Source organism: Rhagoletis zephyria, unplaced genomic scaffold, assembly GCF_001687245.7.
Source record: "Rhagoletis zephyria isolate East Lansing unplaced genomic scaffold, Rhagoletis_zephyria_1.1 Rzeph_scaffold_00285, whole genome shotgun sequence".
In the NCBI taxonomy this organism is placed as follows: domain Eukaryota; kingdom Metazoa; phylum Arthropoda; class Insecta; order Diptera; family Tephritidae; genus Rhagoletis; species Rhagoletis zephyria.
Window position 1 is genome coordinate 25,453 of NW_016157369.1, and position 24,935 is coordinate 50,387.

General features: G+C 34.8%; 2 protein-coding genes and 2 long non-coding RNA genes across 5 annotated transcripts in view; all 4 read left to right on the forward strand.

Annotated features, from left to right (window-relative positions):
* The first annotated feature begins 1,498 nt into the window (after positions 1–1,498).
* On the forward strand, positions 1,499–1,762 carry LOC108358713 (uncharacterized). Its single transcript, XR_001846819.1, has 2 exons — positions 1,499–1,602; positions 1,665–1,762. It is a non-coding gene; the product is annotated as an uncharacterized LOC108358713 (long non-coding RNA).
* A 4,764-nt stretch (positions 1,763–6,526) lies between these two features.
* On the forward strand, positions 6,527–21,343 carry LOC108358694 (uncharacterized). Its single transcript, XR_001846816.1, has 3 exons — positions 6,527–6,537; positions 19,679–19,680; positions 21,190–21,343. It is a non-coding gene; the product is annotated as an uncharacterized LOC108358694 (long non-coding RNA).
* On the forward strand, positions 7,047–12,346 carry LOC108358693 (solute carrier family 25 member 45). Its single transcript, XM_017610147.1, has 6 exons — positions 7,047–7,464; positions 10,881–10,993; positions 11,084–11,324; positions 11,392–11,506; positions 11,595–11,865; positions 11,962–12,346. Exons 1-6 carry the CDS (start codon positions 7,428–7,430, stop codon positions 12,094–12,096), a joined length of 912 nt encoding a protein of 303 aa, XP_017465636.1. The 5' UTR covers positions 7,047–7,427; the 3' UTR covers positions 12,097–12,346.
* A 2,065-nt stretch (positions 21,344–23,408) lies between the features above and the next one.
* Positions 23,409–24,935, forward strand: part of Klp98A (kinesin-like protein 98A) — an 18,051-nt gene continuing 16,524 nt past the window's right edge. Inside the window, exon 1 of one of the 2 annotated variants that reach the window (XM_017610145.1) lies at positions 23,409–23,824. In XM_017610145.1, coding sequence (XP_017465634.1) covers positions 23,769–23,824 — 56 coding nt within the window. In that variant the 5' untranslated portion in view covers positions 23,409–23,768. Of the gene's footprint in view, positions 24,425–24,935 lie in introns of both variants that reach the window. The other variant, XM_017610146.1, reaches the window with a different exon arrangement.

Consider the following 24,935-nt stretch of genomic DNA (forward strand, 5'->3'; position numbering starts at 1 on the left):
TTTTTGTATCATGGGCACAATTATGTGTCTAACCCCTTTATTTGTAATAGAACTTGACACGCACTTTTAAAATAAACGCAGTAAGTACATGCTCAAATTTAAACTTTTTGATAAATAAATTTCCTGCAGTAAAGTCAACTTTGATGTAAGTTCCTTTCATTCGGCAAATTCTTCTTTGGATGTACAATAGACTGGGTCGAAAAAAAAAGTTGCTAATGTCCGCCCCTAAATTTAAAGATTATGTTGAGAGGGTTCTGGAAAAAATTTTTTTTTTTTTTTTTAACCCTCCGAAATACAGCCGAAATGGTTTTTTCGTTGTAACTTGGTTATTTGACGGCCGATTTTTAAAATTGATATGCCATTATTTTTGTCTTGAGAAGCTTCACTTTTCGTTCTTATGTCTTTTTAAGCTTTGAAGTCGCGTTCGCATGATAAGGGCAGAAACAAAATTTTACCCCCCCTAAAGTATATTTTTTTCCTTACCAAACGAAAGTACTTAAAAATTCAAGAAAATGTTGCCTTCAAACTATATTACTAAAATAATAAACAAAGGAGTTATAGCACTTTTAATATCACAGGTCAACATGAGTTTCAGATGTAAGTATAATAACACAGTACAACAAAAATTGATTTTTTTTATGCAACAGAGTAACCTAAATTTAAGGATTATGTTGAGAGGATTTCGAAATTTTTATTTTATTTTTTTTTTAACCCTTCGAAATACAGCCGAAAAGGTTTTTTCGTTGAAAGTTGGGTATTTGACGGCCGATTTTTAAAATTAACATGTCATCACATTTCCTTTTAAGCTATGAAGTCGTTTACCCATGGTTAGGTCAGCTAACAAAATTCGCCCCCACAAATTCCTCCAACAGTTTTCTTAGTTGGAAATTTAATCTCACTGCTTTCGTACCAATTTAGGTACATTTTTGCTACGATTTTTCCCAAATTCATACTCTTTGTTTTCGTCGCATCAGCAACCCGGGGAGTGCAAAACTGACGCTGTCAATAGCGAGCTAACCTCTTGTAATTTAATCATGCCAATAAATTTTATAAATTGTGGAAGTCAAAGTAAATAAGTGAGTCAAACCTGTTGTTTCGTATTGATAATAATAATTTATAATTAATACCATAAATTGTGCTGGTGAAATAAAATTAAAAAGTGACTTAACAGTGTGTGCAATTTAAAAATGGCTTTCGTTAAGCGCGATATTGATATTAAAATGTTACCTACGAAACGTGGTGTTATTGAATATTTTTTGTTCCTTAAATATTACGGCTCTGCAAGTGTTCCAAAATATCGAAGTCTCAATGAATATTTGCCAATAGTTATGAACACAATTTCAAAGTTGTGGCAGCAGGCAAACATCCCTATAGTTACAAGAACTACGCTCCGGAGAAACATTGAAAGCCTCCTTCAAAGTTATTACAATGTAAAAAACCATCCTTATGAATATAATGATCAGGAATGGAATAAAATATTGTTAATCGATTGGATCGATTGGAGTCAGTTTAAGATTACGGAACCCCCTTGTGTGCAGTTCTACCCAGATAGTGAACTTACAATGTTTCAATTTTCGGAAAATGAAGTGATAAATATCCCAGGTAAATATCTTCAAACTAAAAACTTCACGGGTCTTATAGTACTTTTAAATCATTTTTTTTAGAGTTCCTCTGTCATTCCCAGAATACCGAACGGTTTGTGCGTGTTGTTAGTGAGTCTGCAAGTGCTGTCACTGATGAAAAGCGCCTGGGCCACATTTTTGCAAAATTAGAAAGCCGAGACCAATATAAAAGCCTTGATTCGCTCCAAAATTTGCTTAAGTAGCAATAAATATTGTAAGTGAAATAACTTTTTTGTTGATTATTTTAGTAATATAGTTTGAAGGCAACATTTTCTTGAATTTTTAAGTACTTTCGTTTGGTAAGGAAAAAAATATGCTTTAGGGGGGGTAAAATTTTGTTTCTGCCCTTATCATGCGAACGCGACTTCAAAGCTTAAAAAGACATAAGAACGAAAAGTGAAGCTTCTCAAGACAAAAATAATGACATATCAATTTTAAAAATCGGCCGTCAAATAACCAAGTTACAACGAAAAAACCATTTCGGCTGTATTTCGGAGGGTTAAAAAAAAAAAAAAAATTTTTCCAGAACCCTCTCAACATAATCTTTAAATTTAGGGGCGGACATTAGCAACTTTTTTTTTTTGTATGGGGACCGACCCAGTCTAATGTACAACCGTTCGTCGATTCGGGCCGCTACCAAAAAACTTCATCAATCACCTCAATCCTTTGCGAGGTTGCAGCAGTTGTGCATCCCAAAGTGCAGAAGGACCTTTCTTCCATTGTGTACCTGTTTGCAAGATTTATGCTGGATTCTAGGTAGGGTTGCCAGACGTACTGCTTTTGGGAGTAAATGTACTCCTTTTTATTGCAATTTACTACCTTGTACTCCCAAAAAAAACTCCTTTTTCAAGCTATTAATATTTTATACAGGGAGTAAAATAATAACTGTTGCACAGTTTTTTTTTTTTTGAAAAATAAAAGGGATTTTTATAGATTTTGCGAAAAAAGGAGTTTGTTGTTAATGATTCACAGATTTTACTTAAACCTTATTAATTCGTTTTTAAATTTTAACCTTCATTTGGGTTTACCGGCGCTAAACACTTTGAGAGAAAAGCGCAAGTAAAAAAAGTAGTTTATTGTTAATTTTCCACATTTTACTTAAACTTTATTAATTCGTTTTTAAATTTTTACCTTCATTTGGGTTTACCAACGGGTTTGGGAGAAAAGCGCAAGCGGCACGCAAGTCATCGTCGGTAACTTTATTACATATCTTCTGTAACCATAGGCTAATTTTCCCAATTTGGGTCCGTTATATTCCGTCTTTTGTCCAACATAAGGCATCATACTCAGCAATCGAAGAGACTCGGAACTGGTGACTAAGGAGGGCATTCATTCGACCAACCCTATACAGTTTTTTTTTTTTTATACAAAGTCTAAGAAAAAATACACCTGAAAAGGACGTGCGTGCCGCATGTACTTATCTCCCAAAGCCGACAAATGCAAATAAGGATTAAAATTTTAAAACTAGTTAATAAAATTAAAGTAGAATATTTACAAAGTTAACAAAAAAATACTTTTTTTTGGAAAATCTATAAAGGACTCTTTTATTTTTCACAAAACCTGTGCGACAGTTATTATTTTACGCCCTGTACTTTGCCATTCATATTGTGGCAAACACTACTTAGTAAGCAAAGTTAAGTGTGATGGTGAAAAGATGTAAGCATGGTCGTAGCCAGGTAGGTGCAGGGCGCTCGGGTATAAAAATCAGAAAAATATTAAATTAATTATAAGGATTAAATTCAAAAAAATGGCCTTACATTCAGGAAATGTCTAGAATTATTTTGTAGAATTTAGTTGGGGAAACTTTCCTATAGGGGCGGTCATTGAAGAGGCGGTGAGCGAAGGGGCATCTCCAACCCGCCTTTTTGGAGAGGGCATGAATCGCCATTGACAAAAATGCAACCCCCGACCACCTAGGCCTTCTATGGGTCTCTAGGAACCCCTTGGAAAAATCGCCATAAATCACAATATTCCCTTGCGTCCACAGTATTTTTGCGTATAATTCCTTCCTGCGTAGGCGACCTTTAGCCGCGCTTAGGGTTTGTAGCCCTTACTACGTAGAATTCTCCTTTCTTGTTGCCGAAGGAGAGAGGAGAAACCCCTCTTCTTTTGTCAAAAGTGTATAAGATTTCATGTGGCACCTCTTCTATTAGCTAGGGTATATAAAATGTCCCGTGCAAATGAATATTCAGCATTTTTCAAGCGAAAAAACGCAAGTGAAAATTGTGACTTTTGGACATTTTTCTAAGGATTCCCTAGGGAACCATAGGGGGCCGAGGTGGTCGGGAGTAATATTTTTGTTAATGGTGGTGCATGCCCTCTCCAAAAAGGTTATTTGGAGGTCCCACGCCTACTTCCCCTTCGATCACCATCTCTTTAACGACCGCCCTTACTGAAAAGTCAACCCATTTAGTTATTTACTTATAACATTTATTTTTGCTTTGAAAAAGATTTCTAAGATATATAACGCAAATTGAAATTCATGATATGATAAATGTTATAGTTATGGACGATAGGCGGTACTCCCGATTGAACTGGCACTCAGAGTCTGGAAGTAAGTAGTACGTTAAGTGCAGCTAAGCCGTTAGTCATGTAAACTTCTTCCGCTCCACCTATTTTCCATAACGTAGTCCACATCCTTGAGGATTGCAAATACCTCAGCAGCCTGGAAGACCGAAGCATACTGGCCAATAGAAAAGTTAATCCTATCCCCATTAACTCCGATAAAGACCTCAGATCCTGACCCAGAGTCAGTTTTGGAGCCATAAGTGAATATTCGATTATGTGTGAGTCCGGGCTCAGTGCTGGTATTGAGCCAGCATTCAGCCTCAGGGAATGTCTTCAACAAGGGTAAAGGTGGCGTACTATCCTGTGACATTGAAAAGACACAAGTGCTCAGATCTCTGCCGCTAGCAATTTCCGCCTGGCCCCACTCAGTGTTATACCAGCATCCGTTTCTTTTTAGTCTGCAGGTGGTCTTTAAGGCTTCCCCACGTATGAAAACACAAAGTGACGGTAAGTGCAGCAGTGCATCAAGAGAAATGCCACGTGTTGTAGAGAAAGCTTTCGTACCGCACAAGGCATAGCTAATTATAGGTCTGATCATAGAGGTTTTCCTATGGTGACACACCCCACGTTTTACCAAAGACCAGTTTACATTGCCAAAATGCTGCGCATTTGTTCCTCGTTAGATTTCCACGATAGTTTTGTATCCAGAGTTACTTATNAAATGCCACGTGTTGTAGAGAAAGCTTTCGTACCGCACAAGGCATAGCTAATTATAGGTCTGATCATAGAGGTTTTCCTATGGTGACACACCCCACGTTTTACCAAAGACCAGTTTACATTGCCAAAATGCTGCGCATTTGTTCCTCGTTAGATTTCCACGATAGTTTTGTATCCAGAGTTACTTATAGATACTTCACTTCTGGAGAACTCTGAATTGTGACTCCTTTCATTGTGAGGGCAATGAGACCATTCAACCTTCTCCGAATCCTGGTTGCGGACTATGCTTTAATGACGAAATATCTAACAATACATCTTCTTCGGACTATTTAACAAAAAAAAAAGAGTTTTGTTATGTAAATTTATTTATTTTGTTTAAAATAAAATGAAAAACAGCTTTTTAATAAATAAATGTTTCAAAACTAGATTTTATTTTATTTCTTCATCTCTGCACATCGACATTATTCAAAGGATCTTTTAAACGCTTGAGAAAAACGTTCAAATTTGATTCTGGCAACCCTAATTCTAATTCCTTCACTACTTCAAAGATGTAACTGCCAACAGTGATGAGTGTTCCAAAAGGCGATGACTTTTCATGTGTTGCCAGCAAGTACTTTGGCTTTTCCTCATTCACCGCTAGACCAGAGGGGTTCGCTTTGAATAATTGCTTGGTTTCTAACGGCGCGTGTGAGGTCCTTGCCAATTTGAACGGAGCTGAATGTCACTTTACATATCCGTATTAATTGTGTGGCAAAGGATTGTGCGCTGGACTTGGGACCAACCATGTACATACATCAAAAAAAAAAAAAAATGGTTGTCAACCATATTGAAAAAAAAAATTTGGTTCTGCTGATATGTGCGAAAGTTTCATGAAACTCTTTGAAGAAAAAACGCGCTTTTTTGCAATTATTTATCAAAGAAAGACGAAGATTATGGAAAACAATTTGGAAAGGATGCTAAAATATTTAGATCTGAAAACTAGCGTTTCTTGCTGATGAAGTTCTTTTCGAAATCAAAAATCCAACTGTGTCGACCAGCAGTCGGATTCTAACTTTCGCTGTCGCTAAAATGCTAAAATATCTAAAAATTGCGGTTCTGTCCTCCTTTTCGCTGCAAACAGTTTAGCCTAAATTTTTTGGTGATAAATAGTGAAAATGGAAGTATGTGATAGCAAAAAAAAAAATAGCAGTCTCAATTTGGATTACATTTCGTCTCCTGTACGTAGCCCATGGCTATGTTGCAAAGATACTTGCGCCGATTCTCAATGACCATTGATGAGCAGCCTTCGCAAAAAGGCAATTCCTTGAGAGAATTTACGGATTGAAATTTCGAAATTTTTTACTCAAAATGAATAGAGCTTTGAACATTCTTTTCACAAATTAGTTTCAAAAACGTTCGTATTCTTTTCAGGAAGTTTTGGTAATTGTGTCACAATGCAGCATTTGCATTCTGAAAATAGATAATATCGGTATAGAATTTGGGAATACTAAAACGAAAAGTCTATTTCAAATAATGCAATATTTTAGCTACTATTAATTTCGCACAGAAAAAGTAATCATTTGACCTAATGTGCATGGGTGCGAATGCCGAAAAATTAGCTTCAGTGCGATGGATTGTTCCCTTCGTTCTGACGATGAATTTCAAAGTTTTTTAGTTTTACTATCATACCTAAATACTCATGAAATAGTTAGTCTTGTGTTCGATAATACGCGTTTCCGGGATATGACTGGCATAAAGTATTACAGAATGTAGATATTTATCGGCAGAAGTGAGAGAACCAAGAATCAACTACATAGTTACTTGGTAGTAAGTACAAGGTCACATTAAGTGAAACGTATTTGCATGGATAGTAATCGTAGCCGTATGATGATGTTGGAAGCTATTTGAACAGCGAATTTAGCCAGGACTCGAATCACGACATCCGCGATGGAATCATATTCGATTCGAAATTTTTGTTTGAAATTACGGCATCCGGTAGCGAGTTCGCTTTTCCATTTTAAATTGTATTGGAGAGAAAAATCGGCTGTCATGTTATTTCATTCAATTCGAATCGAGTTTCGTTTGAGTAAAGGATGCCGTTATTCGAACCCATCAGATTTTCTAATCAGGATTTTTCTTAGACAGTCCTTAGATGGCTATTTAGAATGCTTTAAGAATGAAATTATGAAAAGGTGGCAAAAAGTTAAGTCGATTAGAAATTCAATTGGTGGAAAGTGCATTAGTCAGTGCATCCCCTTAACTGGCAGAGCTTTTGAAACTTTGAAAAGTGCATGCCTGTGCTTATTTCGTACACAAGTATATTTAGTATGCTTTTGCAATTACTCTTGCTTATCTGACAGTGCATCCATCATTGATCTAGTGGCTCGCTATTTTGTGCGCATTCACTACATGCGATGTTTCGGTTCGATGGGAAATACAATACCAATTAATAGTAGAACGTTAATTATTTTATTACATATATAAATTACATAAAAGTAAGAAGCATTTATGAAATAAAAACTATTTTATGCAACAAATCAATAAGCTATTTTTTGAATAAGCGTAAAAATAAAAAAAAATAATAATAATAATTGGCCAATAATGAAATGGGACGATTTCGGTGCTGGCTGCATTGGCGGTGAGTAAAATATTGGACTCTTTTGTGCAAAAAAATGCAGTACACGTTCCATCATTCATATAGATATGTTTATTGCGATCCACCAATTTGTTCACCGTTAGTTAAAATGTGATGCAATGTAAGTTCACTTGCAACATATGCATACATACATATGTATGTATGTACAGTCCGTCTATTAGAAGCGTGCCCGCAACATCTTGGAAAGTACATATTTGATTAATTCGCTACAGACAAAGTGCATTTTTAAATTTTTAATTTTTAATTGTTTTTATTCATCTTATGCTTCATATATTCATAGTACTATGAAATTAATTAATTTTTAATGCAATGTTATTAGTAAGGTGCATAGTGTGTTAAAACTGTTTCAGCTTTACGCACGGATAAGTCTGCTTACGCCTGAAAGAGAAGTTGAGACGACGTTTATACGCGGTATAGCGGCTTAACCCACTATTTCACAAACACCTTCGACTTCTTGAAGTACTATTCTACAGTTGCTCGTGACATTTTTGGTCATTGAGGGTGTGAACAGGGCAACATCGCTTCAAATTGTCTTTCATCTGCGGAACTCATTTTATTAAAACGTTGTACTCTTTGGTAATTTCTCACGAAACAAGTGAATTTCACAGTCTAATTTTTTTTTTTTATTGTAACGGCCTAGTGTGATAAAATTTTGCCGGCCACGTTTCTATAAGACAGACTGTAGGTAAATACAAAATATGTACACAGTAAACAGATAAAAAATTGTCTAGCCTCATAAAGAGATCCATTGCCTCTGCACGTGTTCGGACATACATTTGTATATATGTACATACATTCTATATTCGTATCTTCCGCCTTCGAGTTTGTTCAAGTTCATGCCTGGCGCCCCTGATCTTTTGCAGTATTTTTGGCATTTGAAATAAAAACCTACTTTCACTGAAGCACACTTGTAATGCATATTTACATACATGCACACAAATGTATGTTTGTATGTACACACATGCATGCAATATATACATATATATATATATATGCACATTCGTACATCACTTTCATTCATACAAATATTTGCTAATTAACAAATGGCAGAAGCGAATAAACAAACTTTTTTTTCCTTTTTTGAACAGGTGCTAGAATTTGAAGTTATTTTTGCTTAGCACGAATTTATGCAAGGATGTTTTTTTTTTAATAACTATGCATTTTTTTTTATACATATTAAGATAATACTTACAAAAAACAAAGCACGGAATATATCTGAAACAAAACTGTAGGTTGTAGGTAAGGTTTAGTACCAAAAAAACGGTATTTTCGACTCTATTATAGAATGACTATTTGATTTATTTATTTATACAAATGAAATATGTTTTATGGGCAAGCGCAATGTGTATATCAAATTGGGTACAGATTGGTGGGAATTACTAAATTGTTTTTGGAGATGCACTATGGTTGCAATGTGTCGCAACTCTGCATATAAAAACAGTTTGAATACCGCAGTTTCCAAACATTGTATTGATACGTATTGGAAGTCAGCCATATTTTAATACTCCGTCTGGCAGATCGTATACCGTTTACTTCGTGAAAGCAGGAAATAAAATAAAGTTTCAAACTATCCCACTGCTCAACTATTATTAACACAATGCTTTCTTGTGAAAGTCATCGTGTTTGAGATATGCACAAGATTTTGTAGGGTTTTACCGAACAGTAGTCCTGAAATTCCTTCAGTTCATGTATCCTCTTTGGACTGTGGGAAAATAAACTATATATGTTGCGGCACAGTGTCTCAATGCAATTGAGATGAATGAATGAAGTGAGTGGCATGTGCACTTTATATAAAATAAATCGGTTTCTGCACTCAGAAATGTTTTCAGTCCGGTTTCTTATTTTTAAAGGCAGGATTGCCAAATGTTAAATAAATCGGTTTCAGCCCGCCCATCAGTGGCTCCATCAATGGCCAAACCAATTAGGTTTTCTTATTTTTAAAGGCCGGATTGGCAAATGTTTAAAAGGTACAATTGGCAAATATTTATATGCAAACGAAGTTTGAAATATATATTTTTATAATTAAAAATTTAAAAACTTAATTCAACTATCCGACCAAAATCTTATTTTGCCTACCAACCTACCAAATGAAAAAGAAGCGATCAAATTTGGTCGGAAAAGACGAATAGTGGCAATACTGTTCGGAGCTTTTCATCTATCAAATTGAAATATTCGTGATTCTGAGGAAAATTAAATAAAAATTACAATTAAAAATAAAATTTGAGTTAAATTTCAATTTAAAAATTTCGTTAAAACCGGTTGTTGTTCTTAAACCCTCGCTTAGCATGTTTCTAAATTTCAGTATCAATATCAAAGCATACATTTAGGAAGCATTCTCCTCTCTATATGTACATATTTTGGCATTTGTAAAAAAAATATGTTTACCTATTTATAGAAGGTATCGTAGATCACCCCGTCCACCCCTTACATTGCATTACCACCTCTAAAATTGAGGGAAATTTTTTTTTATTGAAAAACGCAAAAGTATGACCTGCCAAATAAGGGATGCTTTAGCTTTTGGTAGTATTATCGACTTCCGGTTTCGGCCTGAAGTGGGTTAAACTGACGGGAAGTGCATTTTTTTTTTAAATTACACATACATAAATGTTTACACAGATTCGGATTCTGAGGGTAAAAATACGTATCTTTTGTTTGAAACTTTTTTTCTGCCTTCTACAACCTCTAAATGACCTTCGAAGTACAACTCGCCCGGCTCTTCTGAAATGAGCGAAAATGTTTTTATTGGAAAACGAGACGAAAAAAAATTAAATTACCAAGTCGAGGATGCTCTATCTTCCGGTCGAAATCGGAAGTCGGTTTGACAGACCGGAAGTCAATTGTTTTAACCAGAAGTCCATTCTAGAAAAGAATCCTAATCTGTGGTGAAAACACGTATAACAGTTTGGCAACGTATTTTGCTGGGAATGAACTTTTTGACTAATATCGCGACAGTTTATTTATAGCAATTCCATTATATATGTGCATATAAGAAAACTTTGTAATGCATTTTGCGCCTTCATTTTCATCTAAATTTTAACGTGAACCAGCTGATTGCCATCTCTACCGATCAAGTTACTTGGCGTTTAGCGTTTTCGTTACTTTACACAACCAAAATATGTGTAAAACTACCAACTAACGAAGCAACGAGCTTGGTGGGAAGACCGCCATTGTAAATATTGTGAAAAATATTATCTACTTGTTGAATTTTTCATTTTATTTTTTTTTTTGGTCGCTGTACTTGCATAAATATGAATTTAAGAGTTAAATACAAATTAAATTAATAGCTACAGCTATCCTTGTTTTTAGATCCATAAGCATTATTGCAGAATTTCTATTTAAATATAAAAATTATTTATGTACGTACATATACAGAAATATTTTACATACATATATCGTAGGCGCATGTGGAGTACTCATCGGCCATCCTCTGGACACTATTAAAACATGGCAACAGGCATCAAACTCATCCGTTCCAAGCGCTGTGCGACAAATTTATAATCGAAATAATGGCGTAAGTGTTTAAGTATTTACATACTTTTAATACAAACATATCGTTCAAATTCAAATATAAAAGACTTCAATTCAAATAAACTCTTTAAAGTTAAATGGCTTTTACAGAGGGATGCTATTTCCTTTTGTCACCACCGGTGCAATTAACTCCATTCTCTTCGGCATCTATGGCAACCATTTAAGGCAATTGCGACGGGTCTGCCACAGTGATTACCAACGTGAACAGTTGGAATACCAGAATATGTTCATTGCTGGATCCATCGCTGGCTTTGTGCAGTCCTTTATTGCATGCCCCATTGAGTTGATTAAAGTTAGATTGCAGACACATTGCTGTGAGTAATTGATTAAAACCATATTTGCTCGCCCACGTACACACCTAGTTATTTTACTCACATGTAGATTACAACGAATACATTTTCGGGCAACGGCGCACTCCCTGGGGCGTTTTTAGAAAAGTCATAAAAGTGGATGGCGTATCTGGCTTGTATAGAGGTTTACTACCAATGATGTGCCGGTAAGTAGCACGATCCATGAACATTTCTTTTGGGACAACTACTTTCAAAACGATTTTTGTTTTTTGTTTTTTGTTATTTTTTTTCAAGTGATGTATTTCCCTATGGAATTTATATGATGGTTTACCGTCAAACCGTCGACTTTCTGGAAAAAACACCCATAGTGCAAAACAGGAGACAAGAACGCATAAAAAATGAAAATTCAAATGTCGACTTCTTTGTGACAACTTTGGCTGGAGCTTGGGCCGGGATCCTGTCCTGGGTATGCGTGATACCTTTTGATGTTGTGAAGACCATTATGCAAGCAGAAAGTAGTAGGCAATATCGTAGTATAAGGCATTGTTTGGTGAAAAATTTTAAGGTAATTTCTTAAAATCATATTTTAGGTACATACCTACATACCTACATACATATGTACATTAAGTGTTAACCTACAACTATGTTCGTATATTCTTAGCTCTACGGTTGGCGTCGTTTATTCCGTGGTAGTTGGATGCTAGTGGTGCGTGCAATGCCAGTTAATGCAGCAACATTTTTAGGCTACGAATATGCACTGGAGTGGTTTCACAAGCTAAATGGCTCATACATATAAGGCTTAAACTCAAGACTTATCAGAAAAAAATGTCAAAAATTCTTTTAAAAAAAGTTACTGAAAAACTAAGTGCTGGTCAAAAATATGCTTTAATTTTTTTTTAATGCAAAGTTAATTTCTTTTTTTAATTATCCTACAAGTTCTTGTTTTCTAAGTAGTAACTTTGAAACTTGATCGTATTTCATCTAGAAATAGCACCGACCTCATTTTATAGACTTTTTGAGAAAAAAAACTGTTGAAGGGTCGTAAAATGGCAAAAATTGCAAATTTCAAAAAAAAGTTAACAAGTAATTTTTACCAAAAAACGACTTCACTTCTCATAAAAATATATATATATATATATTTATACATATTTAATGATCCAATGATCGGATCTAAATCAGATTAATATGGGACCACCTCTAAGACACTACCTTTCCGATGCAAAAAGAATTATCAAAATCGGGTTTTAATACACTAGTCGAATGGAAATTTTAAGCAATGGCGTGAGATTTTCGATACGATTCGACTCTCGAAAAACGACTTGCATTCGACACGACTATCGCAATGAGGCTGATTATAAATTTTTGGGAAATGTGCATAGCCACATGTGATATCTAGGTAACCGCTTCTTGGTACAGTTGTTGGCCTTGATACAACATATCAAACAGCTGAAAATTTAAAAAAATCGGACAATAACCACGCCCACATTCCATATAACGGTAATTTAGAGAAATGCGAAATCTTCGATAAATCAGTAAACACTGAAGCTAATTTATTCAAAATTTATGCTTGCAATAATTCTTTGGCAAAAAATACGTGTATGATAGAATTTTGAGAAATGGGCATGGCACCGCCCACTTATGACCACATATGAATATCTCGTTAACAGTTCGACCAATTTTTACCAAACTCAGTGCGATTATTGTACTTGCCACATAAAAGCATAACGTTGAAATCTATTGAGATTGGACTGATATCACGCCCACATTTCATATAACGGTAAATTTGAGGAATGCTTGACACTTCTGTATTTCGAATTTTAAAGATGCTAATTTACTGAAAATTGATACTACCCACAATCCCTTGAAAGGAAGTAATATTATTAGGGAATTTTTGAAAATGGGCCTGATACCGCCCACATAACTATATAAGTTTATCGGAAAAACTACATCCAAATTCTATTAATTAATATTTTTTTTTTTTTTTGAAATATGTAAACAGCTATTTTCTCAAAAACTGGACGTGCTAGAAAAATGCTGTAAATACACTTCAAATCAGCATAAAAAAATCTATAAGATGAAGTTGGTCCCGTTTTTTAGATAAAATACGACCAAATTTTGTTGAGCCGTGTTATTAAGTAAAAAAAAGAAAGAAAAGATGTCAAGAACTATGGAAAACAAGTCTTAAGAGTAGTTATAAAAATATTTTATTATGCTCGTAAATCCCACAATACTAGAAAATTGTAAACATTATATATTAATATAAAAATATTCCTGAATTATTCCTTCGATTTAAATTGTACTCTTTCAAAGGAAGTTCATTATTTTCATTATAAATTTGCAATTTTTTTAAATACCTAATATGTACTATGTTCATATTATTCATATTATAAAGTAAATATTTAACATTTACAGGAGGATTTCCCATATATTTTCATGTTATCGATTTCGATGGGATTAAGAAAATCGTCGTTTAAGGTACAACGCCGCATATAATCGTTCTGCAAAACCGCGTAACTGTCATTTTTTGCCAAAAATTGCTTTTTCAATCGTGTTTCTCGGGTCTCCCTTGTTCCCGCATTTCCTGCAAACTTCACTGACAGCAATCCCCCATTTTGATTGCGTGCACTGCCAATATGTTATGTCCTGTTAGGGCACCTATCATAGTTCTGCAATCTCTTCGTGCCAGCGATAGTATAAACCGGGTTTGAGTCCCGTTTTCCAGTCTGCACATGACTTTAAGAGATTTTGCAGGTGTTTAGTGAATTCCATCTGGATATAGTCTGCTTTTTCGCCCTCTAGTATATTTCGTTATAAAGATTTTTTAGCGGTATCGGAATGTTATTCTATTGTTCTAGAACCAAGTGGATTCCGCTCTTGGCTATCTCATCTACTATTTCGTTACCTGAAATGCCCTTGTGACCGGGGACCCAATAAATATGCGGCCGCCTGGTTGCTGCTGCCCTATTTATGGCCTCCCTGCTTCTAAGGTCATTTTGTGACGTAAATGGGTATGAGCTTATAGCCTTAATCTCTGCTTGACTATCTACGTATATGTTAACTTTAGAGTTATTTTCAGTAATTGAGTATGCTAACTCAGCGGCTTTTCTCACTGCGAAACCTCTGCCTACTGCAGTGATCCGGCAGCTTTATAGGCCGACGAACATTAGGTTCTAAGCAGTACACTCCCGCTCCTACTGCATCATTCATTTTTTAGCCCTCTGTGAAGAAGTTATATGTCTTATGGCTAGACTTCATGCCTCTACGCCATCTGTTTTCCTCGATAGTAACCCGAAACTACTTATCCCAGTTATAGCAAGGTACTATGTAGTCTGTGGTGGCTACATGCCCTTTGGCTATTGGGCTGTGTGTGGCCAGTGTTTCTTTGCTTGAACTCCCCTTTTGCAATCGGTCTCCCCACGGACTTAGCAGCAGAGGCTCTTTGCCGCAAGGTCGATCGGTGTTATATTGCGAATTTATTCCAGTGCTGCCGTTGGAGTTGTTCTCAGTGCTCCTGTTGTACACAATAGAGAGATACGCTGACAACTCTCCATTGCCTTGAGATAACCCAGCAAACACAGTCTCTACCGTGAGACAAATTTGTATTTCTACATTAGATAACTAGGGTAATTCTCTTATCGTTCTCAAGTCGATGACGAAGTTAGAGAACTACATTAGAATTCATTCGAGAACGATTAGAGAAACGACATTCAAATAAATGTAAATAAGCACTATTCCAAATGAATAATGTTTAAGTTCAAATAATTCATTATTATTTTATTGCAAATGCATTCAACACAAATCTTACAAACAAAGTGTGTTATTTATTAAAGCAAAAGAGCAGTTTTAAATTCATATTCGAATCCCATTAGAGATCAACATTAGATCGAGAACTATGTTTTGTTGATATCGCTATGATTCTCGATAGTTTCTCGAGTCGTTCTCTAACGTTTGAGATTAGAGAATGTGGCTAGTTCTCCAATCATTCTCTAATCGAAGACTAACCTCAATGTTTGCTGGGAAGTGCTTCTTTTTGTCGCGAGAGCGTCATAGAGTAATATTGGTCTCACTATTGCTGTGTAGAACCAATGCATTAGGGCAGGGGATAGGCGCCACATAATACCTAGCATCTTTTTGCATGCGTAGAGGGCATTACTCGCTTTCTTCACTTTGTCCTCCACATTATACCTCTACAGCAGTTTACAGTCCAGGATTAATCCAAGGTACTTCGTGCGGTCTTTTGGTTTGAGTTCAGTGCCGTTCAGGTTAGGGAGTTTCCACGCAGGAATCTTGTACTTGAAAGTGCCTAAAGAATAGCCACCATCTTATTGTGAAATCAAATTCAAACCACAAAATATCCACGAAATCGCACTTCCCTCTGTTATTTCCCCTGTATTATTTACTTAAATATTTTAACCGACTTCCAAAAAGGAAAAGGTTATCAATTCCACGGATTATATTTTTTTATGTATATTACCGCATAACTTTGGACCACGTTAACCGATTTTGTTTGTAAAATTTCGGAAAGGCAGTGTCTCACAGGAGGTCCCATACTAATTTGGTTTAGATCCGATCATTTCATCTTGAAAAAATTAACGGTATTCCTAAATTTTTATATTAGAACTTGCAGAAAATTAAGAAATTAATTTTTTTTTATTGAAACATTTTGGTCCCACATTTTCACCAACAATTACCGTGTACGATTTCCAGTGATGCATTTACATATCTGCTAATACTACGGTTTGGTGGTCAGAAGGCATATTTTTAGTGCCGTGTTAAATAACCTAAAGTGTATGTTCGTGAAGAAGGTTTAGAAATCAATGATCTGGGTTTCTCACAACGAAATAAATTTGAAGAACTTTTTTCTCTTCACTCCCTGGCGGCAACAATTATCCGGTTCGATGGTGAATCTGTCCTTGATGTAATCGGAAATCCATGGCACTTTCCTTCTCTTGATGATTTTTAGTAATAACTCGAATATAAGCCAGATAGGATCATATGTAAGACTTTTAGTAACAACTCGAGTCCATCTCCACCTGGCGGGTCAAACTGTGAATCTAACAATCCAGAGACCCCCTCAAACACACACAAAATTTCGTTAAAATCTGTACACTCAAAAACACACGTACATAAGAATTATATATACATACATACAGATATATGTAATATTTTCAGTATGTTTGTATGCCACGCCCCTTTTTCACATCGCCCCAATTTTCTCTAAGAGTATGGGATTGATTTCATGTATCACCATACCCGGTTCGATTACTTAACCAAGAAGACTTCCAGAGATATGCAGTATAAAAATCCGGTTTGTATGAGAGATGCCACGCCCCCTTTTCCAAAAACATAAATTTTTTTCCGTGAATACGCGGCTGATTTGATATATCTCCATACCAAGTTCTAGTACTCTACCATGAACACTTCCAGAGATATGCAGTATGAAAAATTCGGTTTGTATGGGAGGTGTCACACCCCTTTTTGCAGTAGCCCCAATTTTTTCCCATGACTATGCGATTGATTTTTTATAAATATGTATGTCCGTAGCAAGTTTCAGTAATCTGTCATAAACACTTTCAGAGAAATGCAGTGTTAAAGATTGGGTTTGTATGGGAGCCCAAAAAACATTTAGATTTGAGCTTAACTTGAGGTTAAGTTGAAAACTAAGGTATTTCTCAAATCTCCAACGTTGTTTCTCAACAGTACCCCAAGTGGAGGATCATAGCGTTCTCGGAACACATCAAGATAACAAACCGTTCAGCTATGGGAAAACTAAAAATGCAGACCGATAGTACTTTTTACGCTGATTTCAACTATATAAATATTATTTGCCGCAATTAAAAAGTAAATAAGATATAAAAGGTTAAAAAAAATTGCGATATTTTAAAATATTAATATTTTCCAAGCTACGTAACCGGTTAAAAAAGAAATGATTAAAAAAGAAATGTTGATATATAAATAATAATTTGATCATAAAATAAACTTTTTTTTTTTTAAAGTACATAATCAATGCTAAAAAAACCCAGTGCGTGTAGTCCCTACGCGCGGAAGAAGTGAAACTTAATAGAGGAATTTCAGAAAGAAAGAAATGTGTGATATACATACACATGTACATATTTTCTAATACACTAAATACATATTTATTTTAATTTTTTTAACGAGCTTTAATTTTTTATTTTTTATAACCAATTGCTAAGTTTAATTATTATTTTTGGCTGAGAAAACATGCATATCTACAATATTAACTAGTAGATTGTGGTAACTGAAGTAAGATATAAAAAGTTTTATTTCTATATTATTAATATTTCTAGAAAAACTGCATCAATGGTAGTCGCTAATTTGGTTGTTGGAACATATCTACCAATAAACATTTCCAATGAAAATTTTTCTTTCACAAATTTTGTCAGTTCATCATACATGTATTCGGCCAGCGAAAAGTTGAAATATCCTGCGAGAATTACAGGTGGATCATAACAGTCTACTTATTTTTATATTCATCTTCATCTTCATCTTCATCTTCATCTTCATCTTCATCTTCATCTTCATCTTCATCTTCATCTTCATCTTCATCTTCATCTTCATCTTTTCTTTATCTTTGTTTTTGTCTATATTCTTGTCTTTGCATTAGTCTTTCCCCGCCCAACTGGCGTTTAACGCAGCTATTCGTTTTCTATACCCGCCATATAGTTACTACCTTTACCGTGGCGTTAAATATATATCGCAAACATATCGGAGCTGTAATAATAAGATTCACTTCAATTATTTGAGTTTAACTTTTTAAACAGGTGGTCACCGTCTTCAAGCACCTCAAAAATATTTTAATTGTGTTTCTTTAAGCCCTTTCATTTCACGCTTACTATATAGTATTTTATGCATAAGACTATTTTATAATTTAACTAAATTCGACTTTTGAAACAGGTGGCAACCCTCCTACATGTAGCTACAAAATATAGTTTATTCGAAACCATTTCTTTTGATACCCATATTGGGATAATTCATTTAACTTAATAAATAATTTGAATTTGGTTTTCGTATATATGGCAACCCTTTAAACACCTAAAACTATATTGCACATCTACAGATCAAGCTCTTTCATTTGACACCTCATTTTTACAAATCGAACGAACGATACAGATTTTATGTCTTGGTGTTAAATATTTAACGCAACCCTCTGCGGCAGAGAAATTTTGAATTCGTTTATCTAACATGTGGCAACTCCTTTCATGGAACTAAAGCTATGTTACACACCCGAAGGACAAGTCCTTTCATGTGACATCTCATTTTTAAAAATCGAACGAACGATACAGAGTTTATGGCTTGGTGTTAAATATTTAACGCAACCATCTCCGAACTCGATTAAGAAGTTTCACTTCAAAAAATTTATATTATTGAGAAAGTGCAAGTTTTTACCTTTAATTTGATATACACAGTAATTATGATTTGCTTTCGAGTTTTTTATTACTCCTTTTGTAATATGTAGTTAATCAATATCAATATTGCAATAATTCACTTCACAGTATACAGTTCGACAACAACAACAGTAATTTTGCCACTTGATTCACTTCGAGCTTTATTTTCTTTCAAGATTATTTGAGGATACTTTGAAGATTATTCACTTTTTGTTGGTAATTTTCCTTTTTATATATATCTTTCGTTTTTTACTTCATAATTCAAAATTTTGTTTCTCTATCACTTTTTACGTATCCGCCCGTCGGTTAGAGATGAGTTGGAGAATGATGTTGGATATCAACTTGAGAACTATGAATTTCTCAAAGAATGGAGAAATATTTGTTTGGTGTTTTTTGGGAAATAATTTTTTTACACGGGTTCAGAGCAAACATGCGATTGCATTTATCACAACATTGTTTAGAAGTTCTCTATATTTTTATTTATTTTTATTTTATTTTGTTCAAGTACTCAAGTAAAAACCACGCACTCGTACGTGCACGTGCTACTCAAATATCTATAGAAATTATGTAAGCAAGTCTGAACACACTGGATTTATGTGAAATAGTTTGATCCATGCAAAGTAATAAATGCTGTAATGTAAACATAGTTATATGCTAATTTGGTGTAGGTGAACCTTAATTTGATGTTTCTTTGTTTTTCCAAAGAACGGTTTTCGAGATTAATACCAATCAATTAAAAAAAAATTGTTGCATACCTTTAGACATTTATTTTTAATTTCCTCAACAGATGAGGCTAAAATAAATGACAAGTATTTTTGAAGTGAAACTTCTTAATCGAGTTCGGAGATGGTTGCGTTAAATATTTAACACCAAGCCATAAACTCTGTATCGTTCGTTCGATTTTTAAAAATGACCTGTCACATGAGAGGCCTTGTCCTTCGGGTGTGCAACGTAGCTTTAGTTCCATGAAAGGAGTTCCCACATGTTAGAAAATCGAATTCAAAATTTCTCTGCCGCAGAGGGTTGCGTTAAATATTTAACACCACGTCATAAAATCTGTATCGTTCGTACGATTTTCAAAAATGAGGTGTCACATGAAAGGGCTTGACCTGCAGATGTGCAGTATGGTTTTAGTCTTTTAAAGGGTTGCCATATATACGAAAATCAAATTCAAATTATTTATTAAGTTTAACAAATTATCCCAGTATGGGTATCAAAAGAAATGGTTTTGAATAAGTTGTATTTTCTAGCTAAATGTAGGAGGGTTGCCACCTGTTTCAAAAGTAAAATTTAGCTAAATTATACAAAAGTCTTACGCTTAAAATCATGAACGAAAGACACAAGATCACGTAAGAACAAGAGAGGAAAAAAGTCGATTTTTTTTGCGGGTTCTACGCCATCTTGTTTCACTGGAAAACGAGCGAAAAGTAAACAAAGCAAAGAAAACAACGAAAACCAAAATTTGCCAAAATTATTGTCAGCCACTTTAAACGCACAATTTAGGTAAAAGGATGCAACAAAATGCTTTAAAATGTGTTGTCATGTTGAATTAACTCTTCTTTACTTGAATAAAAGTGTAAAATAGTGGTGCTTGTGATGTAAACAAACGCTCAGCTGACGAACCCGCTTTCGCAAACTTTTTTCTCAAAACCAGTTACAAATACAACGTCGCGTTCTTACGTGATCTTGTATTTTTGGTTCATGGCTTAAAATACTATACAGTACAGAAAGAGCTTACAGAAACGCAATTAAAATATTTTTGAGATGCCTGAAGAGGGTGGCCACCTGTTTAAAAAGTTCAACTCAAATTATTGAAGCAAATCTTATTATTATAGCTCCGTTATGTTTGCGATAAATATTTAACGCCACGGTACAGGTAGCATATGACGGGTATAGAAAACGAATAGCTGCGTTAAACGCGAATTGGGCGGGAAAAGACTAATGCAAAGACAAGAATATAATCAAAAACAAATATAAAGATAAGATGAAGATGAAGATGAAGATGAAGAAGAAGATGACGATGAAGATGAAGATGAAGATGAAGATGAAGATGAAGATGAAGATGAAGATGAAGATGAAGATGAAGATGAAGATGAAGATGAAGATGAAGATGAAGATGAAGATGAAGATGAAATTATATATGTATATTAGAAAATAAGTACATGTGTATGTATATCGCACATTTCTTTCTTTCTAGAATTTCCTCTATTAAGTTTCACTTCTTCCGCGCGTAGGGACTACACGCACTGAGTTTTTTTTCTTTATTTGGTTCTTGATTTATGATAATTTATCTCATTTCTACAAGGAGAAACTACTTGATTTCAGCATGATTTGCTTGCAAATTACAAAAAAAAAAAAAATCTGCTTCGTTTAGTAAATATCTGTTAAGTAGAGTTCTGTCCGTTTTTTCAAAGCTTGATCCTTTTGGCGGCAATTTTAAATAAGCGATGAGGCGAATAATAGTTGCGTTCCTTATCTCCCAGATAAGTTCGAAGTAGTAAGATTTAGTCCAAAAAGCGTTTATTAACTCGAAAATGACAGCAGAAATGAGAGAGCAAAACGCAGTGGAGTGACTCTCTTCAGTCCGAACTAAGTAGATTTAGCCAGCAGAATTTTTGCTGTCAAAATCTTGAAAAGTGTCAAACTCAACTGAATTTAAATTAGCGGAAATTAAAGAATACACAAAAAGTGAGAATAAGCTAAAAAGTAAAAAAAGTTAATTGAAAGTGGAAGGCGGCAAAAAATAATTGATATAGTGTTTATTGTGCTTGTGCTTGTGTGAATGTGTTTTGTATATACATTTCTATTCTTATTTGACTTTAGGGTAATTATCTAGGTGGGCTTTTATTCCCCAAAACTTAAAAAAATTTATAAGTTATAAGTGATATATTTAGCGATATTATGACATAAATGGCTAAAATGATGTATTATTGTTGTATGTATGGTGAAATATGGGCAATTTATGCGTTTGTGTGAGTGTAATAAGTTAATGAAAAAGGTGCTTTTATGAAAAAGTTTTTTGTTAATAACTTTTGATGGGGTAAAAAGTTTTTTTCCGCTTCCGGATTCTTGTTACTAGGGTCCAGACGCGTCTAATGGTAGCCTCCAAAATTTTGATAAGTTTTTGGTGTTGAAATCCCACCTAGATAATTACATACCTCTAAACTTTTTAAGCGATTAAATCCGGCAAAAACTACGTTTTAGAAGCCGTCTTGATAAGTGATTATATCAAGATATAAAAAGCCTACACAAATATTGCCACTGATATAACTTTTATCTAGCAACCAAAACTGCGGCTGGACAGCAATAAATTTTATACTGTGCAGACGGCCAGTTACAGAGCATAAAAAGGAAATCGGTCAATCATAAACCAAAAATACAAGATCACGCTAGCACGCGACGTTGTATTTGTAACTGGTTTTGAGAAAAAAGTTTGCGAAAGCGGGTTCGTCAGCTGAGCGTTTGTTTACATCACAAGCCCCACTATTTTACACTTTTATTCAAGTAAAGAAGAGTTAATTCAACATGACAACACATTTTAAAGCATTTTGTTGCATCATTTTACCTAAATTGTGCGTTTAAAGTGGCTGACAATAATTTTGGCTAATTTTGGTTTTCGTTGTTTTCTTTGCTTTGTTTACTTTTCGCTCGTTTTCCAGTGAAACAAGATGGCGTAGAACCCGCTAAAAAAGTCGACTTTTTTCACTCTCTTGTTCTTACGCGATCTTGTGTCTTTCGTTCATGTCGGTCAATTGCTCCATGGCAATATGGCAATGTGTAGTTTGTTGGCAACCATGGTGTTTAGCGGAATAAGGCAAGCGAGCAGTGATGCCAGATTGTGGGTAATTTCCCTATTTGAGGGATATTTTGCAACAAAAATTATTAAAAGGGAAAAAAGGGACATTTCAAATAAATAAGGGATTTTCTTTTGATGCAGTTATTGTTGCATAATTGATCCAAATTTAAGAATATTCGACATTCTTACGTAATTAATCTTTCTGAAGATGTGATGTGGAATGAAATGGTATATAATTGTTAAAAAGTATAAGGACAATTTAGAAAATTTTCTTACGTTAACCCATTCAAGCGCTGAGTAAGAAAGAATCTTTTCAGTTGTAACTGGTGTTTCCTGTAAAAAGCGGAACAAATTATCTGATGAAATGTTAAATAACACATGAATGTGCTTCAATTTTTAAGTCACCGAAAAATTCTTTTAGGTGAAAAAATGAATGAGTGAAAAAAATGCAGAAAAAGGGGTTTTTTCTTAACAGCGGTCGGCCCCCGGCAGGCAATGGCAAACCTCCGAGTGTATTCCTGCCATGAAAAACAGCTTCTCATAAAAATACACTCGCCTTTCGGAGTCGGCGTAAAACTGTAGGTCCCTCCCCTGTGTGTGACAACAACAAGGGGCACGCCACAAATTGGAGGAGAAGCACATATGTATGTGTAAGCGCCAATTATTATTATTATTTTAATGGATTTTACTTCTTTACTACTGAAACATGTAGATATATATTTAAATTCGTTGGGAATTTTGTGGGATAAATTTTTAAGCTGTGGGTAATTGAGGGATTTTTTCCCAATTTTCGTGGGATTTTTAACAGAGAATGTCTGGCATCACTGCAAGCGAGTAAAACAGAACACAACAAGGCGAATGAAAAAGCAAAACAAAAACGAAAAGTTGAGTAGACAAGTCCACATTAAAGAATGGTTAAAAGCAGAGGAGCGTTAATAACATCAGCGAAGTTTGCCTTCTGTATTGAAATCAAAGAGGCGGGGGAGCAGATGCAGTGAATCACTTGTGTAAAGTAAATGTTGGGGAACGTTAGTAGAGGCATCGCCATCGTGTTCGTCTTCGCCATCGACTCGTTAGTTAAATTTTTGAGTAGCAATGAACGCCAGTGAATAGTGGAGTAACGTGGCTTTATATTTAATAAAAACCAAACTAAATTTTATACCAGCTTATTTTGTGTTGCTTAATTATGTAAAATGTGCTTTGCTAAATTTAAAATAATTTGCAAAACTTAGTGCTGGTAAAATCGATTCGTTTGGTGAAAAGTCTATGAAAAATGACTTTAGTAAAAGTGCACATAAGATGGGCAGACAAAGCGAATCAAAGTATGAAAAAAGAATCTAAAGGATATATATCTGAAACACATGAGAAACATTGGCAAAAATATTTAGTGAAAACAATTAAAATATAATAATTTATCTATGTGAAGGCATATACATACATATGTATACACGGACCTACATGCATAAATGTATATACATTCATATGTATGTATGTACTTGGCGTGATTGTCAGACTGGAATCGAGATGATAACCCGTAATTATGTAAACCTAACACCAGATTAGAACGTGGAAGATGAAAATGTGTATTGGAGCCCATTCCTTATGGTATTATTTCAAGAAACCTAAATACCGTCCTTCGTTTTATTAAAATTATTGTGCCTTTTAAACGAATTCAAACCAAGAACTTAGCCAATTACTAACCAAATCGTGCATACATACATTTGTATGTACACACAACACAACATACCCGCATATGTATATAAAGGCTCTACGAAAAAATTTGTGTGTTAAATTGACGCGTAGCTATATGTACGTCTTCCCCAGTTATACAAAGGAGTGAAACTTGTTTGGCAAACTTCCTCCAACAACTCAAAGATGTCGTCACTAAAAGTTGCCGTTCGCGTTCGCCCCTTCAATACACGGTACGTACCACTTATTCAAGCCAGTTCGTATAAGAGCATATCGTAGTTTAAAGTACAAAACCGCGAATCAAGATGATGCAAACCATCGTGTGAGGTTGCCTAAATTTTACAGGAGAGAGTAAAACCCGTCTTATTATCTTTTATTTTTATATCTAAATATCGACATTTTGGCATGAATGGATAAGGTTCGTCGTGCCAGGAGCATCCGGTGAGCAAATTTCATTTTTGGCACAAATGTCAGTTGTGAGGTTTTGCATGATCACGATACGCGGTTTGAATTTTGAACGACGATATGCATGTACATAGAGGATATATGTTATTTGTAAGTAATTTTCACTGACTGCGTAAGGCCCTGTCTCCACAGGAAAACACTGATGTCGTGAAAACTATGTCACAAAATATATTTCCAATGGAGACCGCCTATTTCTCATGTGCTGCAATATATGTCAGCGCTTATTGCTTGACATCTATTGCAGGCAATTCGATAGTTTGACAGCCATATTTTCATTTG